Source organism: Salvelinus sp. IW2-2015, linkage group LG18, assembly GCF_002910315.2.
Source record: "Salvelinus sp. IW2-2015 linkage group LG18, ASM291031v2, whole genome shotgun sequence".
Lineage (NCBI taxonomy): Eukaryota > Metazoa > Chordata > Actinopteri > Salmoniformes > Salmonidae > Salvelinus > Salvelinus sp. IW2-2015.
The window spans coordinates 32,365,119-32,383,417 of NC_036858.1; the positions used below are offsets into that span (position 1 = coordinate 32,365,119).

Genomic DNA, 18,299 nt, shown 5'->3' on the forward strand with positions numbered 1-18,299 from the left:
TCTGAGAAATAAGAGAAAATGTTGTGGTCACTGACATTTATTTGAATTCTACTTTAGCAACAACAGTTAAAAGGACAAACAGTTTGATTATTTTCACTAACTAACACAGAATAGCATTGCGCATAGTACAATCAGTGAACCAATGGAAAGTTTTTTTTAAAAGAGCAACAATTCCAAGGTTATGTTCATGAGTATATATATATATATATCCACATCTTCTTTTCTGGAGGGTGCTGTAAAGAGTGACAGATATTACATGACACAATTGTAAAAGAAAACATTGTTCAAATATTTTGGTCCATGCTGCACTACCTTACCAAGTTCTGTTTTCTTTTAACCTTTTCTCTTGTTCCTGTATTAAAATACCTTTCAATCATTTAAAGAGAAAATAACTTTTTACTTAAGAGGCTGAAAATGGATACACACAAAACCATAGTAATCAATAAGCATGGTACTGTACATTACCTTAAGTTAAAAAAAGTTGAGATGAATGAAGAAATTATTCAACACAAAAAGAACTGCAGCACAAGCTTCAACATTTCTGAAGATTCATCACTTAAGAATGTCTCATATCTTTCAGTGGGAGTTTCATTTCCTTATCCATTCAAGTTCGAGCTGCCTGCTAGGGCCACTAAATTACGCAGGTTGGCATTTATTGGGATGATTCATGTACTGGAGGCAACTCTGCAGTGGTCACTCGGTGGCACAGCCACAAAGTCATAAAATCTAACCTTACATTTTTACGATATAGCCAATTATGACTTTGCAGTTGGCCCATCTAGCGGAAATCACTCAGTTCTGCCTCCAGGGCAAGATTCATGACAATAAACATCAACCTGCCCAAGACAACTGGGCTTAGTTTCCTAATCAGAAGGATGTGTTGGTTACTATTTGTTCCCCTCTAATGTACACCCTAATCCCATCAACTACCTAAAATACCCACCCTCCAATGGCCTGCGTTCTAGTGGGATCTGTTAATCAAAATTTAAATCAAACAGATCTAAGCCCAGCACTTCTGTTGGGAGATCCAGGGTCTCTGTTGAGATACCCAGAGTATCTGATGGGTTATCGAATTGTATGGGGTCATTCTCAGGCGCATCTTCCTGGGGCTGTGGGTCAGACCCACGCTCAGTCTCCATTGACTCCTTTGTGTCAGTTTCAATGGTGTTACTGTTGTCAAGAGCTGGGAGCTCAGGTTGGATTTGCTCTGTTTGTGGGGCAGTAGCCTCCAAGGCGTCGCTGTTCTTTAAGTCAATCAGAGCAGCTTTGGACTCTATGACTGTTTTAGTGGACATGGCAGTGCTGGTGGTGGATGTGGTACTGGCTGTGGTACTGCTGCTATAAAATATGTCAAATAAATCTTGTGCTTTTGCGGCAGCTAGGCTAGACTTCGGTTTTTCTGATTTCTTCATCACCTCACTTGGGGGTCTCTGCATGAAAGGAGGGGGTGTGACCATCACAGGGACATTCTGCTCACTCTCAGGGACTCCTGGTGCAGATACATCCGACTCCATGGTCATCATGATCAGGACAGGCGGGGGAGGCAGGGGAGTCTTGAACTCTGACATCACTGCTGAAGGAGTGGATGTGTGGGCTTGACTAACAGACTCCATTGTGGAAGCTTTCTTTATGTCTGGTGTAAAATTGGGACCTGGCTTCCCGGTGCCATCTGCTGACTCCACTTCCTCACCACAGAACGCCTTGGAAATGATGTCTGCTGCCAGTACAGGGTCCTTTTTAGGCTGGTTCTGTATGACAGGCAGGGGCGTCTCTCCACTGGCACCGGGTGGTCTGATAGAGGGGAAGGTGTTGAGAGGGGCCGGTTTAGCATAGACCCAGGGCCCAAGTCCGGAGGACTTTCTCAGGACCATGGAGGGAGCAGGAAGGTTTGGGCGTATTTTCTCGGAGTTGAAGGGTACCCATGTGTTAGTTGGGGGGATGACTGTCTTCCCTGACAGCTTGATAGCAATGCTCTTGGCTGCGGCCACAGACTTTGAAAACGCATCCGGGTCGTCATCCTCTTCAGCATCTGCCTCATCTTCCTTCAGGAACTCAGCAGCCACTCTCTCGGCCTCCTTCGCAAGCTCATTTTCAATTTTTTTCTTCCAACTGAACTTTCCAAAAGCAGACGGAGCCTTTGGCTCTACTTTGGCTGTTTCCTCACTTTTCTTGCGCAGCTTTGCTCTCAATGCTGGATTAGGCCCACAGAACACTTTGGGAGGCTCACCGGGTTTCTCAGGCTCAGACTGCTTTCTAGATCCTGACTTCTCATCTTCCCTTTGACGCTCACCCTGGTCCTTCCTTGATTGTCTTTCCTCCTTTTCATTCTTAGGCTTCCCATCCTCCCTCTCTGATCTACACCTCACCTCCTCTTTCTTGCTATATTTGGGGTTGGTCTCTTTCCCCTTACCATATCTGGACCGGTCTTCCTCCTCCTCATTATGCCTCCAACTAAACTTGGGTCTCTCCTCTACCCTGCTAGACCTAGGCCTCTCTTCCTCCTCCCTGCGATTTTTTAACCACTCCTCCTCCTCACTATGCTTGTATCTCTCTTCATCCTTCTTACTGTACTTGGGCCACTCTTCCTCGCTATGTTTATATCTCTCCTCTTTCTTGCTGTACAAAGACCTCTCATCTTCCTCCTTTTTGCTATACTTGGCCCTCTCTTCCTCCTCCTCCTCCTCCCTCTTGTTATATTTGTACTTCTCCTTTTTGCTGTGCTTCGCCTTCCCCTCTTTCTCCATGTGTTTGATCTTCTCCTTGTCCTTTCCCTTGTCCTTGTCCTTTTTGCTGCGTTTATGTTTCCCTTCCTCCTTCTCTTTGCTCTTTTTGGATTCTTCCTCTTCGTGTTTGCGTTTGAGCTCAGAGTGCTTTTTGTCACCAACTTCCAACGTGAGTCCTGCCTGACGATCCAGGTTCCGTCTCTGTTCGTAGAGTGGATACTCATACATTCGTTTCTAGCAGAAGGACCAAACACATATGTAAAACATTAAAGTGGATTTTTTTTTTTTTTTTTTAGGGACAGTTCATCCAAGTGTTCTTCCCTTGTAGGCAGTGTATGGACAAGGACAGAGTGCAATCCACAATGAGTTTGTTTACCTAGCCACCAACACCAAACACTAACCATTAGAATTTTCTAACCAAAAACCAACGTAAATCAATGTACCCAATATTAGCATGTATGAAATGTCATTCCCAAATAATTTCAAATTCAAACCAAGTCCTTGAACTTTAGACTTGAAATGAAAATGCTTAAATTAGCAGTTGGTGACAGTGGCTAGGTGAACATACTTAAACTTGTATTGCAACCTCTACTGTAGGAAAACATAGTTCCCCTAAATTACAAACTGATATATGTCTAAGCTATCCAAAGTAGCAGACCAGGGTTCAAATAGTATTTTAAATACTTTGCTTGAGCCTGCCTGGAGTGTCAAATGAGCAAGATTTGTGGTACTATTTTATGATTTCTATTGCACCAGGCAAGCTAATTTTAAACATTTCAGATAGTATTTGATCATAGGCCTGCAAAGTAGACAAAAGACTACTGTGTGCACAAAGCAGTAACAAAATGCGGCAGGAAACCGAACCAGGTTTCCAAATGTCTAATTTGTAAACATCCTTAATGTAGCCCTAGTGAAATAATGTCCTACTCCCAACTAGTAATGGCCTACCTTGTATTTCTCATTGTGAGTATGACTCGTGGCATGATCTTCAGCACAAATTGCATCCCCGTAAAACTCCTCGCACAGCTGGCAATAATATCCCCTCACAGGCACCAAAAACTCAGATCCTATGAGAGAAAAAGAGAGAGAAGTTGTTTAAAATACCTAATGGTCACAGGAAACAATCATTGATTATTACCTTTACTGTGCTCTCCATGGAAGAACCTGTTATAAAAGTAGATTGTTATAAAATGTAGGTCCGTTACTTGGAGAGTATAAGAAGTACATTCAGTAAACATGGACATATAAACATCAACATTTGTAATTGACTAACGGTTACCCAAAATGACCCCCTTTACATTGCATATAGAAATCAATGTTTATTTCTTACTTCTTATGCATAGTTTTGTATTCAGTGACTGCAAACTGTGGTAGTGATCCAGCACAAAGAGCCTAAAAGTAAAAGATTGCTAACAACGTTTAACAGTACATTACACATATTTAGAAAAAGGGAAATGTATAAAAACAGAAATTAAGTTGGTACCTTTAGCAGGTTTAGTCATTTTCTCCCCTGAAGAGTAAATCTTATTAATCTCATTGTTGGAGGAACTTGACGTCCATGGTCGATTGTAAGGATCCTGAGTCTGCACAGTGCCAATGAAAAAAGAATGCATAAGCAATTTGCTGTAAAAATACGAGACTGCACAATTCAAATAACAAAATGCAAGGTTGGGAAGGTAAAGGAAACTCGACCAGATATGGGGACAAAGAACAAAAACAGGAGACCGCATTTTCATGATAGTAAACAAAAGCTCTTCAATTCACTGACTGAATGACCAAGAAGGGTCCAGCTGCAGCCAATAAGTCCTTAGCAGAGAGCACAAGAATCCTTGCCGAGAGCAGCCAATAGGCTTTCCACATCACATTACATTCAGGAGTCTACTGCGTTCCTTTCAAGGTAGCTAACTAGCGGACTTCATAGCTAACAGGGCCTGTAAAGAGATGTGTCCATCCAAGTGTTTAATAGATAGCAATTTAATTAAATGTAAACTTCACTATCTAACTAGCTAGACAGGATGAACTGAAGTGTTGAATTGGATGATCATACCTTTCCCAACACAATGCTAGCTCATAATTCATTATTAAAAATAGTTCCGGCCATGCAATCTAATTGATTATCTTGAGCTCCAGCTGTGCTGGTAAAGGCATGAACAGCACGGCTACCTGACCACTCAATCGCAAAATGTATTATTAAGACTTGTACATTAAGCAACACTGTCTAGCTAACACATTTCTTTATTGCGTAGCCTAGCAAGGATGGTTTGGTTGTTCTCTGTAGTCTGTACGTTATGTGACTAGTTCCACAGTAGGACTCCGGAACTGCTGTAGCTGGAGTCTTATTGAAACATTCTATAAAATGGTAAACAAACCTTTCGGTGCGATTTGCTGTGCAAGTGTGTGAAAAAATCGAACATGGAACCACAAGTGACATTGCAGCTTTTGCACCAGTGGTTCCCAGCGTCATAGTATTCAAACAGGTCTGCTGGATGCTCGGGAGGCTGGGTACTGGCTGGGGCTTTCTTAGGAGAGGCTCTTAAGGACAATGATGCTGCCTAATGAAGAACAGAAGTTACAAGTCAGCAAAAGAGCTAAATAAGCCTAGAGGAAGCAGGCAAAAAAAATACTGAAAGACGGTATTAAAAAGACAAACAAAGATAATTTTACGATGTTCCCCAAACATGGAAATTACAAAAACTCTCACCTTGACAACATAGGCGATCTGTGTTCCAGCCATGAGGGAGTTACTCAGGTTGTCAGAGAATCCTGTTTTTAAGGCTAATATTTGACTCGCATTGTCATATTCCTGTACGCTTATCCAATTAATGGTCAAAATTACATTTTAAATACTGATCTGTGAGTTGCGCAAAAAAGTGGTGAGAAATGAGTGGTGTTCAGAGACCATGAGTGGAGTGGAAAAACATCAAGTATGATATTTCAGGAGATATACTCCTCGCAACAAAACAGCTACAATTGAGAGTTGAGTTTCCAATGAGATCCATTTGACTTTTGTGTATTCTCATCTTCAAATGTTACATATTTTCCATATTCAATCAATTATTTTAATTGAATACCCATGTTTAAGTTTTCTAATAAATTAGAAATACACCATCACCCTATTAACAAATTAGAAATAATTTGAGCCAGTGGAAAGGATTAACAGTCCACATTATTGGGATCCCTCTCTGTATGCAAAGTATTCATCCCAACTAATCGCTGCACTCCTAGCTAGCCTACATGTTGATGGTGAAAATGCTCTTATGAAATGACAGTCAAATTACAAAGAATGATGTTAATATTTCAATCTATGAAAGTAAATACCCTATATCCAAGCTTCTAACAAACATCTTACCTGAGTTTGGCATCTCCAGAAACTCTTTCAGAGAATAAGTTTGACATGGTGGTGGTCTTTCATAAACAAATACTGTGCACTCTGAAAAATATTGTATATTGTTGGGTGAGACATCAGAGAAGATGTACCCCTATGCTTAATCACAACTGTTTGCCATATGAAACTGAACAGGTTTCCACATAAGTTGCAGGTTAAAAACACAATTTGTAAACATGCATGCATTTGTAGACCAGTTTTGAGATTAGTTGGGTCAGACATTGGCATACAAAGAGGGAACTTTTAAACCGAGGAGTCAAAGTCTGCCTCTTGGACAACACCAACAGATGACATAGCACACTGTTTGTCCAGGTAATCCTGAGCAGTTTGTGCACCACACATTGTTTAACCCCATATATGATGTATAAGCAAAAGGCTGAATGCCAGGTATTCAAAGTACACTTTATATACAAAAGTATGTGGACACCCTTTCAAATTAGAGGATTCGGCTATTTCAGCCACACCCGTTCCTGGCAGGTGTAGAAAATCGAGCACACAGACATGAAATTGCCAGAGACAAACATTGGCAGTCGAATGGACAAACTGAAGAGCTCAATGACTTTCAACGTGGCACTGTCATAGGATGCCACCTTTCCAACTAGTCAGTTCATAATTTCTCCCCTGCTAGAGCTACCCCAGTCAACTGTACGTGCTGCTATTGTGAAGTGGAAACGTCTAGGAGCAACAACGGCTCAGCCGCGAAGTGGTAGGCCACACAAGCTCTGTCCTCGGTTGCAACACACTACCGAGTTCCAAACGGCCTCTGAAAGCAACGTCAGCACAATAACTGTTCGTCAACAGCTTCATGAAATGGGTTTCCATGGCCGAGCAGCCGGACACAAGCCTAAGATCACCATGCCAAGGGTCGGCTGGAGAGGCGTAAAGCTCGACACCATTGGACTCGGGAGCAGTGGAAACTCGTTCTCTGGAGTGACGCTTCACCATCTGGCAGTCCGACGGACAAATATGGGTTTGGCGGATGCCAGGAGAACGCTACCTGCCTCAATGCATAGTGCCAACTGTAAAGTATGGTGGAGGAGGAATAATGGTCTGAGGCTGTTTTTAATGATTTGGGCTAGGCCCCTTAGTTCCAGTGAAATCTTAACGATACAGCATACAATGACATTCTAGATGACTGTGCTTCCAACTTTGAGCCAACAGTTTGGGGAAGGCCCTTTCCTGTTTCAGCATGATAATTCCCCCATGCACAGAGCGAGGTCCATACAGAAATGGTTTGTCAAGATCGGTGTGGAAGAACTTGACTGGCCTGCAGAGCCCTGACCTCAACTCCATCGAACATATTTGTGATGAATTGGAACACCAACTGCGAGTCAGGCCTAATCGACCAACATCAATGACCAACCTCACTAATGCTCGTGGCTGAATAGAACCAAGTCCCCGCAGCAATGTTCCAACATCTAGTGGAAAGCCATCCCAGAAGAGTGGAGGGTGTTATAGCAGCAAAAGGGGGACCAACTCCATATTAATGCCCATGATAAGATGTTCAACGAGAAGGTGTCCACATACTTTTGGTCATGTAGTGTAATTACTGCTTACTGGTATTTAATGAATCAGACAAGGGCAAGTATACATTTAAATCAAAACCGGACCTTTTGAATAGTTATTCATGAAGTCATTTAGACTCATATCCTAAAATAAAGCAAAGTTGACCTGTCACTTTCTGCAGAATAATTACGTTTCTGCAGCAATAATGTACATGTTTTTCTAAGGTTTTACCAGTACTTCAGCTCTCTGGCTTGTGCCGGGAGCAGCTTACGGAATTCTACCTTGGCAGAGGCCTGGAGCCCAGGTGATACCTCTCGGCTGCGAGCGCGCTCCTGTTTCTTCTCCTTGTCTGGAGGTGGTGGGTGTGTTGGATGCTCAAGGTCTCCAGAAGCCCTACCCTCTCGCCGGGGCTTGTCAGTTGGTTGTAGACCGAGAATAAGAGCCACTTTGTCAAGCTCGCATCGTTTCTTCTCTGCTACCTCGTGCTCGTTGCGGAGCACAGCAATCTGAGACATGACCTCTTCCTGGAGCCGACTGATCTCGGACAGTAATGGGTCCTTGTGGCCATCCTTTACACGCCGCTTTTTGCGCAGCAGTTCCCCTACAAAGTCAACAATAAAAAATTTAGCCAACTGTGCAACAACCTTCTGAATTAAAAATAATAATAATAATCATTAACAAATATAGAAAAGGCTTTGAGATGAAGTACCTTGCTGTTTTCGCAATCTCTCCAGTTCCTTCATGAGATAATCTTTCTTCTTCATGCGGATCTCTCGGTCTCTTCTCAGTTTTTCACGTTCTTCAAGAACCTACAGAATGCAGGAGAATCATTAGAGAACTAGTGTATGCCAAAACAGCATCAAATGACAATACTGTAGGCTTCATTTGAATTTCAGTGGATAGCTGAATACTCCACCTTTTGTTTTTGGCTTTCATTATTTCTCTCTTCTAAAACCCTCCTGTCCTTGCCATTATCCTGAGCGGCCATCTTTGATGATGCTATACAGGAATAATGTACAAAATTAGACAGGAGTTACATCATTAAAACTACTGCTTACAGTATTTTCAGAAAGTATTCAGTCCACTTGACTTTTTCACATTGTTACATTACAGCCCTATTCTAAGATGTATAACTTTTCTTCTTATCAATCGACAAAATCCCCCATTATGACAAAGCAAAAACAGGTTTAGAACTTTTTGCAACTGTATTAAAATTACAAATAAAATATCACATAAGTGTTCAGACCCTTTATTCAGTACTTTGTTGAAGCACCTTTGGCAGAGATTACAGCCTTGAGTCTTTTTGGATATGACGCTACAAGCTGGCACACCTATATTTGGAGAGTTTCTCCCATTCTTCTCTGCAGATCCTCTCAAGCTCTGTCAGGTTGGATGGGGAGTGTTGCTGCAAAGCTATTTTCAGGTCTCTCCAGAGATGTTCGATCAGATTCAAGTCCGGGCTTTGGCTGGGCCACTCAAGGACATTCAGAGACTTGTCCCGAAGCCACTCCTGCGTTGTTTTGGCTGTGTGATTAGGATCGTTGTCCTGTTGGAAGGTGAACCTTTGTCCCAGTGTGAGGTCCTGAGCACTCTGGAGCAGGTTTTGATCGAGGATCTCTGTACTTTGCTCTGTTCATCTTTCCCGTGATCCTGACTAGTCTCCCAGTCCCTGCGGTTGAAAAACATCCCCCACAGCATGACGCTACCACTACCATGCTTTACAGTAGGGATGGTGCCAGGTTTCCTACAGACGTGACACTTGATATTCAGGCTAAAGAGTTCAATCTTCATCAGACCAAAGAATCGTGTTTCTCATGGTCTGAGTCCTTTAGGTGCCTTTTGGCAAACTCCAAGCGGGCTCTCATGTGCCACTACCATAAAGGCCTGATTGGTGGAATGCTGCAGATGGTTGTCCTTCTGGAAGGTTCTCCTATCTCAACAGAGGAACTCTGGAGCTCAGTCAGAGTAACCATCGGATTCTTGGTCAGGGAGGTGACCCTTCTCCCTCGATTTCCCAGTTTGGCCCGGGTGGCCAGCTCTAGGAAGAGTCTTGGTGGCTCCAAACTTATTCCATTTATGAATGATGGAGGCCACTGTGTTCTTGGGGACCTTCAATGCTGCAGAAATGTTTTGGTACTCTTCCCCAGATCTGTGCCGTAGGAGCTCTACGGACAATTTCTTCGACCTCGTGGCTTGGTTTTTGCTCTGACATGCACTGTCAACTATGGGACTTTATCTGGACAGGTGTATACCTTTCCAAATCATGTCCAATCAATTGAATTTACCACTCAATGGACACAAAGTCTTGTAGCAAAGGGTCTGAATAGTACTGTTTTTATTTTCTATACATCTGCAAAAATGTCTAAAAAGGGGCCTCCCGAGTGGCGCAGTGGTCTAAGGCACTGCATCGCAGTGCTAGCTGTGCCACCAGAGATTCTGGTTCGAGTCCAGGCTCTGTCGCAGCCGGCTGCGACCGGGTGGCGCACAATTGGCCCAGCGTCGTCCGGGTTAGGGGAGGGTTTGGCCAGCAGGGATGTTCTTGTCCCACCACGCACTAGCGACTCCTGTGGCGGGCCGGGAGCAATGCACGCTGACACGGTTGCCAGGTGTACGGTGTTTCCTCTGACACATTGGTGTGGCTGGCTTTCGGGTTAAGAGGACATTGTGTCAAGAAGCAGTGCGGCTTGGCTGGGTTGTCCGTACGGGAGTTTCAGCGATGGGACAAGACTAACTACCAATTGGTTACCACAAAATTGGGGAGAATGAAAACATATTTAAAAACCTGTTTTCGCTTTGTCATTATGGTGTATTGTGTGTAGATTGATGAGGAACATGTTTTGATTTAATCCATTTTAGAATAAGGCTGTAACATAACAAAATGTGGGAAAAGAGAAGGGGTCTGAATACTTTCCGAAAGCACCGTATGTGCTGCAGTTTCATTGATCACCAACAAAAAGTATTTATTGAAGAGGAATGAACAAGTAATTAAACATCCACTTATTCAATGGTTTGTTCTCACCTTTTCTTTCACCCCCCTGGTGTAACTCTGGCTGGATGACGTTTAAGTATGGTCTGTCAAACGGCGGGGCGTTCGGAAAATCTTCAGTGGGAGATTGAGGCAGCATGCCCATAGATGGAGGTGGGTACATCGGCCACTGTTGGGGCATGTACGGCCAGTTCCCATACTGCCCAAAGCCATGAGGTGGATAGTTGGGTGGTACCAGACCATGTGCCTGGGCTTGGGCGTAGGCAGGAATCGAGATAGAAGGGTGGGTGGGTGTCACTGGAGTAGTTTCAGTCTTCACCTCTCCGCCGCCTCGAGTCTTCCCATGGGTGCTGCGCCTGCCAGATGGGGGTGACTTCTTCTGGCTCCTTCTGTTATCAAGGCTGCTGCTCAGGCTCCTGCTACGACTCGGGCTGTGGCTTTTGCTACGACTGCTACCACTGCTGGAGCTGCTCCCACTGTTGCTCTTACGCCTGCTCCTGCCTGAGCTTCTTGAAGAGTCACGGTGACCCCGCCTCCTCCCAGGACAAGGGGAAGGGGTTTTCAGAGGGGGCCTCTTTCCATGCAGACGCTCTTGAGTCCTGGCAGCCATCTTGCTGATCTCCGTCACCCCCAGATCCAGCCCAATGGTTTTGAGGAGGTCCTGGATCTTCTCGTACTCCTCCACGTCTTGCTTCTCCTTTCCTTCCAGTGGTCCTGTTCCTAGTGGGTAGTCATTAGGCTCTTCAACCTTGATATTATGGTCAGGGGTGGCAGAGGACCTGCTTTGATGCTGAAACCTCCTGTCCACCTGTTGCTGACGAGAACTTCTCTGATCGACAATACCAGGATGGCCCTCTAGGTGCTGTGAGGCGCCACTCATAATATCACCATAGAGCTCTGACAGACCATGTTGACGGGGAACTCCTGCTGGAGTCGGAGACCTGCCCTTCTCTAGATCATCTTCATCACCATAAAGGAACTTCTCCTCATCGTCAATGTCTGGTACCCTCTTCCTTTTCTCCTCCTGCCGTGCAGATGCACCTCCCAACAGGCCAAGGATACCTGCAATCCCACTGGGATCAAGTCTGCCCTGGGCCATGCGTGGGTCATCTCTCAGTTCTCCCAGCATGGTGGCCAACATGTTAGGGTCCATGCCTTTCATAGCTGAGAGGAGACGCTCTGCCTCAGCACCAGGGGTAACTCTTGGAGAATCACTGTTCTGCAAAACAAAAACGAAAGAACAATATATGTTGAACAAATTAATCATGATAATCATTTGGATAAAAGAAAAAAGGTCATTGTGGGATGACAGGGTTAGAATGAGTATGAAGATCGGTAATACACTACACAATTAATTTAACACAGTAATAAAATGGCATATGTCCCCTACCTGCACAAATGAGGGGGAGTCAGTCTCTGAGTCCATGCACCTCTTCAGGATGGACTTTGTGGGCATGTTCATGTCTTCCATCTCTTTGTGGCGACGGGCCAACTCCAGCTCCTTGAACCTGCTCATCTTCTTTATCTTATTACAGCCTCCCCTGCTGCTCCTGCTACTGCTGCTACTGGTACTGCTGGTACTGCTGCTACTGACACTGCGGCTCCTGCTCTTGTGTGGACCAACACTCTTTGCTCTGCTTATACTGCGGGCCTGTCCATAGCTCTGGCCACGACTCCCGCTCCTGCTTCGGGACCTGCTTGGCGGACGGCTCTTGCTCCGTCCCCCCATTTCAGGGCTGCGGCTTCGGGCCCGGCTTTTACTCTGTCCCCCCAATTCAGGGCTGCGGCTTTGAGTAAGGCTTTTGCTCTGTCCCCCCATTGCAGGGCTGCGACTTCGGGCACGGCTTTTACTCCGTCCCCCCATTGCAGGGCTGCGAGTTCTGGCACGGCTTTTACTCTGTCCCCCCATTGCAGGGCTGCGACTTCGGGCACGGCTTTTACTCCGTCCCCCCATTGCAGGGCTGCGAGTTCTGGCACGGCTTTTACTCTGTCCCCCCATTGCAGGGCTGCGACTTCGGACACGGCTTTTACTCCGTCCCCCCATTGCAGGGCTGCGAGTTCTGGCACGGCTTTTACTCTGTCCCCCCATTGTAGGGCTGCGACTACGAGGACGGCTCTTGCTCCGTACCCTGATTCCCGGGCTGCGACTACGAGGTCGGCTTCTCCCTCTGCTGGGACTCTGCCTCCTGGGGCCACGGTCGTCAGGGCCATCATAACTGGACCTCTTTGGCAGGTAAGGAGGGTAGTCTCTTGAGGGTAGCCCTGCCCCAGGTGGTCCAGTCAATTCATTGCCCACAGTGATTACCAGACTGTGGTCTGTGGGGATGCAACCACGGGGAGAAGATGGAGATCTCTATTGACAGAAACAGGTTTGTAATCAAATTCCTTAACTGTAATCAGTTTCATTACAATAAATAGTTTGACAGGATTTAAGTTATTAGACACAGCATTTCGGCAAATTAATGCATTGCTCCAGTAAAAAGGAAATAGGAGCCAGTGCAAGGGACGGAGCAACGTCCAGTTCCACTGTAAATAAAAATTGCACCTGCGCTTGTAGCTGGTTAACAATAAACAGTGACAAATAGTCATGATAACTAGCCTAGTTAGCTAGCTAACCAATGCGCTATGCAAACAGACAACATGCACGAATTGTTTTTGAAAGCTACATTTACCAATGTAATTAGCAAGTGGTAGACAGTATCCCGCACATAATTATTGCACTTACTTCTCTTGGGGGAGGGCCGCTGCCCCAATATTCACTGCCTGGAACTCTGTGACTTACTGAACCGGGAGAAGGATACCTCCTGAGCGGTGGAGAACGCCTGTACGGGTCTGGAGGCCCGTCGTGGTAACCCTGAAACGGAGGTCTGGGCCTGCCTCTTTCTTCTCTAAACGGTGGCCCAGGATAAGGCCGGACAGGAGTAGGACCACGGTCCTCGCACTGATGCGGGTACCCTCCTCGAGGTGGAAGAGGCCGACCACGATACATATTTCACTGTTAAATTGGCCCTTTTCTATCAATTACAGCTACTTACTACCGCACTGATTCTATGCACATTTACTTTTTCTCTTACTTACTGTCTGCAGTTGGTGATAACAAATGCAAGCTACCATGTAGCTATTTGAATTTGAGTGTTTGACGAACAACTCAGCGCTCAATGTGTTGTGATTTCCGGCCTGCTTGAACCTTCTTCTTTGGTATTACTGGCGGTCCGCAAAACAACGTGAAAGATGCATGCCGCCACCTACCGTGCTGAAGTGTGTGGTTGAAAAAGGTTTACATACTGTAAATCCTCCTACCTAATCCCGTACTACTAAGAAAATAGCAAGAGACATATTAATTCCAGCCATCGCCCGTAAAAAAACAGGCCCCAAATCCATCTCAATATCTCTACACCTCATTGCATTGGTCTGAATAATACGCGTCTAATGTAAACCCAGACCAATTGATACAAGCGCAAGCAAGACGTTTCTATTTTGGGCTGAAAAGGGGTAACATTTTTGTTTAAAGTGAAACACTGGGTTTGAGTTGTATTCTATTTGTGTGATCATCAAAACCTCTAACTTTTGTCTAACTAGTTGAATTCAGACAAGCAGTTTTAGTCATGTCAGCTGCATCCCACTGCTGGCTTGCTTCTGAAGCTAGCTTAGCAGGGTTGGTCCTGGTCAGTCCCTGGATGGGAGACCAGATGCTGCTGGAAGTGGTGTTGGAGGGCCAGTAGGAGGCACCCTTTACTCTGTTCTAAAAAAATATCCCAATATCCCAGGGCAGTGATTGGAGACATTTACCTGTGTAGGGTGCTGTCTTTCGGATGGGACATTAAACAGGTGTCCTGACTCTCTTGGTCAGTAAAGATCCCATGGCGCTTATCGTAAGAGTAGGGGTGATAACCCTGGTGTCTTGGCTAAATTCCCAATCTGGCCTTCATACCATCATGGCCACCTAATCATCCCCAGTTTACAATTGGCTCATTCATCCCCCTCCTCTCCCCTGTAACTATTCCCCAGGTCATTGCTGTAAATGAGAATGTGTTCTCAGTCAATTTACCTGGTAAAATATATATATATATTTTTTTATGGCAATTAATTTGAGTACGGTGCCTATAGAAAGTCTACACCCGCTTGAACTTTTTTTCTCACATTTTTCTGTCTTAAAATTAATTCAATGTTTTACCCCTACAGATCTATCTACACAACCTACTCCATATTTTCAAAGTTAAATAAAGTTAGAACATTTTCCAAATTAAGATATACAGTGCATTCGAAAAGTATTCAGACCCATTGACTTCATCCACATGTTGTTACATTACAGCCTTATTCTAAAATGTATTCAATTGTTTGTTTCCCTCATCAATCTACACAAAATACCCCATAATGACTAAGCAAAAATAGGTTTTTAGAAATGTTTGAAAATGTATTAAAACTGAAATATTACATTTACATTGGTATGCAGAACCTTTACTCAGTACTATGTTGAAGCACCTTTGGCAGCGATTACAGCCTTGAGTCATCTTGGGTATGACGCCACAACATTGGCACACCTGTATTTGGGGAGTTTCTCCAATTCCTCTCTGCAGATCCTCTCAAACTCTGTCAGGTTGGATGGGGAGCGTCACTGCACAGCTATTTTCAGGTTTCTCCAGAGATGTTCAACCGGGTGCAAGTCCGGGCTCTGGCTGGGCCACTCAAGGACATTCAGAGACTTGTCCCGAAACCACTCCTGCATTGTCTTGGAAGTTTGCTTAGGGTTGCTGTACTATTGGAAGGTGAACCATTGTCCCAGTGTGAGGTCCTGAGCACTCTGGAGCAGGTTTTGATCAAGGATCTCTCTGTACTTTGCTCCGTTCATCTTTCCCTCAATCCTGACTAGTCTCCCAGTTCCTGCCGCTGAAAAACATCCCTAAAGCATGATGCTCCCACCACCATGCTTCACCGTAGGGATGGTGCCAGTGTAACCGATGTGAAATGGCTAGCTAGTTAGCGGTGGTGCGCGCTACTAGCGTTTCAATCGTGATGTCACTCGCTTTGAGACCTTGAAGTAGTGGTTCCCCTTGCCCTGCAAGGGCCGCGGCCTTTGTGGAGCGATGGGTAACGATGCTTCGTGGGTGACTGTTGTTGATGAGTGTAGAGGGTCCCTGGTTCGCGCCTGATTCGGTGCGAGGGGACGGACGTAAAGTTAAACTGTTACACCTACAAATTTTCTATTGGATTGAGGTCAGGGCTTTGTTATGGCCACTACAATACCTTGACTTTGTTGTCCTTAAGCCATTTTTACACAACTTTGGAAGTATGCTTGGGGTCAATGTTCATTTGGAAGACCCATTTGTGACCAAGCTTTAACTTCCTGACTGATGTCTTGAGATGTTGCTTCAATATATCCACATAATTTTCCTTCCTCAAGATGCCATCTATTTTGTGAAGTGCAGAAAGCACCCCCTACCACCCCCGTGCTTCACGGTTGGGATGGTGTTCTTTGGCTTGCAAGCCTCCCCCTTTTCCCTCCAAACATAACATTGATCATTATGGCCAAACAGTCCTATTTTTGTTTCATCAGACCAGAGGACATTTCTCCAAAAAGTGTGATCTTTGTACCCATGTGCAGTTGCAAACCGTAGTCTGGCTTTTTATGGCGGTTTTGGAGCAGTGGCTTCTTACTTGCTGAGCGGCCTTTCAGGTTATGTCAATATAGGACTCGTTTTACTGTGGATATAGATACTTTTGTACCGGTTTCCTCCAGCATCTTCACAAGGTCCTTTGCTGTTGTTCTGGGATTGATTTGCACTTTTTGCACCAAAGTACATTCATCTCTAGGAGACAGAACGCGTCTGAGCGGAATGACGGCTGCGTGGTCCCATGAAGTTTATTCTTGAGTACTATTGTTTGTACAGATGAACGTGGTACCTTTACCATTTTGGAAATCTCAAGTCTCATCTTGCTATTGGTATCCTTTAGTAGTGGTTTCTTTGAAGTGATTCAACCATGAAGGCCTGATTCATGCAGTCTCCTCTGAACAGTTTATGTTGAGATGTGTCTGTTACTTAATCTCTGTGAAGCATTTACTTGGGCTGCAATTTCTGAGGCTGGTAACTCTAATGAACTTATCCTCTGCAACAGAGGTAACTCTGGATCTTCCTTTCCTGTGGTGGTCCTCATGAGAGCCAGTTTCATCATAGCACTTTTGATGGTTTTTGCAACTGAACTAGTAGAAACTTTCAAAGTTATCAAAATGTTCCGGATTGACAGACCTTCATGTCTTAAAGTAATGATGGACTGTAGTTTCTCTTTGCTTATTTGAGCTGTTCTTGCCGTAATATGGACTTAGTCTTTTACCAAATAGAGCTATCTTCTGGCACTTTTACTGAAACATTGATTAATGTGCACTGTCCCTGTAAAGATAAACTCAAACTCACATAAGGAAATCAGTCAATTGAAATGAATTCATTAGGTCCTAATCTATGGATTTCACGACTGGGCAGGGGCGCAGCCATGGGTGGGCCTGGTCTGACTTAGTAGCCAGATCCAGCTAATCAGAATGAGTTTTTCCCCCACAAAAGGGCTTTTTTGAATATCACTGTCCATCAATGATTCCCAACCAAATTTATGAGTTTGCCCAATTTTGACAAAAACAATGGCTATACTGTGTTACCCTAAGAGTTGTGCAATGTTGGTAGAAATGTATTCCAAATGAGTCACAGCTGTAATGACTGTCAAAGGCGCTTCCACCAAGTATTAACTCGGGGGTGGAGACTTATCCAATTATATCAGTATTTTATATTTTCTTAATTTGTAGGTTGCGTAGATCTGTAGGGGTAAAATAATCAAATTGCATCCCGTTTGAATTTTAAGGCAGCAAACAGATTTCTTTAAGGGGTGTAGACTTTCCATCCATGTATTAGCCAGGCTACGCTGAAAACGTTCTGTGTTTGTGTCAAAGTAGTACCAACATGGAATAGGTTCGAGTAGCCTGTCAATCTAATGTATAATTAAAGACACAAGTCATATTTTCATAATAGTCTGGTGTTTATTATCACACCATAGAAAGATGATCTTTCAGGATTGAAACGAATTAGAATAGCAGTACGTTTAGTAACAAGCCTTATGACAGAGGTGTACATGTATTTTTAAGAAACATTCCTTCAGCGACTAAACACACTACAAAAAACTTACCCAGATGCAATTTTTTTATGTTCTGAAAATAATCTTTAGGATGCATTTTCATCGATCTTGACGCTCTGTGCACTACATGTTTATCTCAACAACGTCAGATGTCACAACATGCACACCTCACGGTCACCTATGTACATCATTTTATATTTTGATCAAAATAATACAGAAACATCACAGAAAAGTATGGTAACAGAACTTCCAAAATTACATCTGGAATAGAGTACTACACTGTACATCAACACTGGATTGCACAGATCTTTGTAATTGAATGCTGTGTCATTTCCAAAAAGTGACAAAAAGAAAAATGTTCTCTTTTTAAAATCTAATTCAGCTGAACTTGTGTTACCTTTGCTATGTTGGATGTTCAAAACCTAGTCCTGAGATCATCCTAGAAAATGGGCAAAGATAGAGACTCCTAGGTAGGTAGGAGGGAAAAAACTTGCCGCTGGTCAGCAACAAGCAACCTTACAGCTTGGATAGTAAAAAAAGAAAAAAGAATAGAACATTAAGTTACAGAAATAAAAGGTAAAGT

General features: G+C 44.1%; 1 protein-coding gene across 1 annotated transcript; it reads right to left on the reverse strand.

Moving 5' to 3' along the window:
* Positions 1–407: 407 nt before the first annotated feature.
* Positions 408–13,791, reverse strand: LOC111977520 (zinc finger protein 318). Its single transcript, XM_024006967.3, has 10 exons — positions 13,326–13,791; positions 11,991–12,953; positions 10,634–11,819; positions 8,531–8,613; positions 8,324–8,423; positions 7,896–8,215; positions 5,093–5,275; positions 4,207–4,306; positions 3,672–3,790; positions 408–2,957 (listed from the first exon to the last, which is right to left on the reverse strand). The coding sequence occupies exons 1-10, from the start codon at positions 13,587–13,589 to the stop codon at positions 975–977; spliced, it is 5,301 nt and encodes a 1,766-aa protein (XP_023862735.1). The 5' UTR covers positions 13,590–13,791; the 3' UTR covers positions 408–974.
* Positions 13,792–18,299: the final 4,508 nt, after the last annotated feature.

Coding starts and splice junctions, on each gene's coding strand:
- LOC111977520 (XM_024006967.3), bottom strand. CDS start 13,589: ATGTATCGTGGTCGGCCTCTTCCACCTCGAGGAGGGTACCCGCATCAG. Junction 8,424..8,530: donor ATGAAAGCCAAAAACAAAAG/GTGGAGTATTCA, acceptor TGCATTCTGTAG/GTTCTTGAAGAACGTGAAAA. Junction 3,791..4,206: donor AATGACTAAACCTGCTAAAG/GTACCAACTTAA, acceptor TTTCTCTCATAG/GATCTGAGTTTTTGGTGCCT.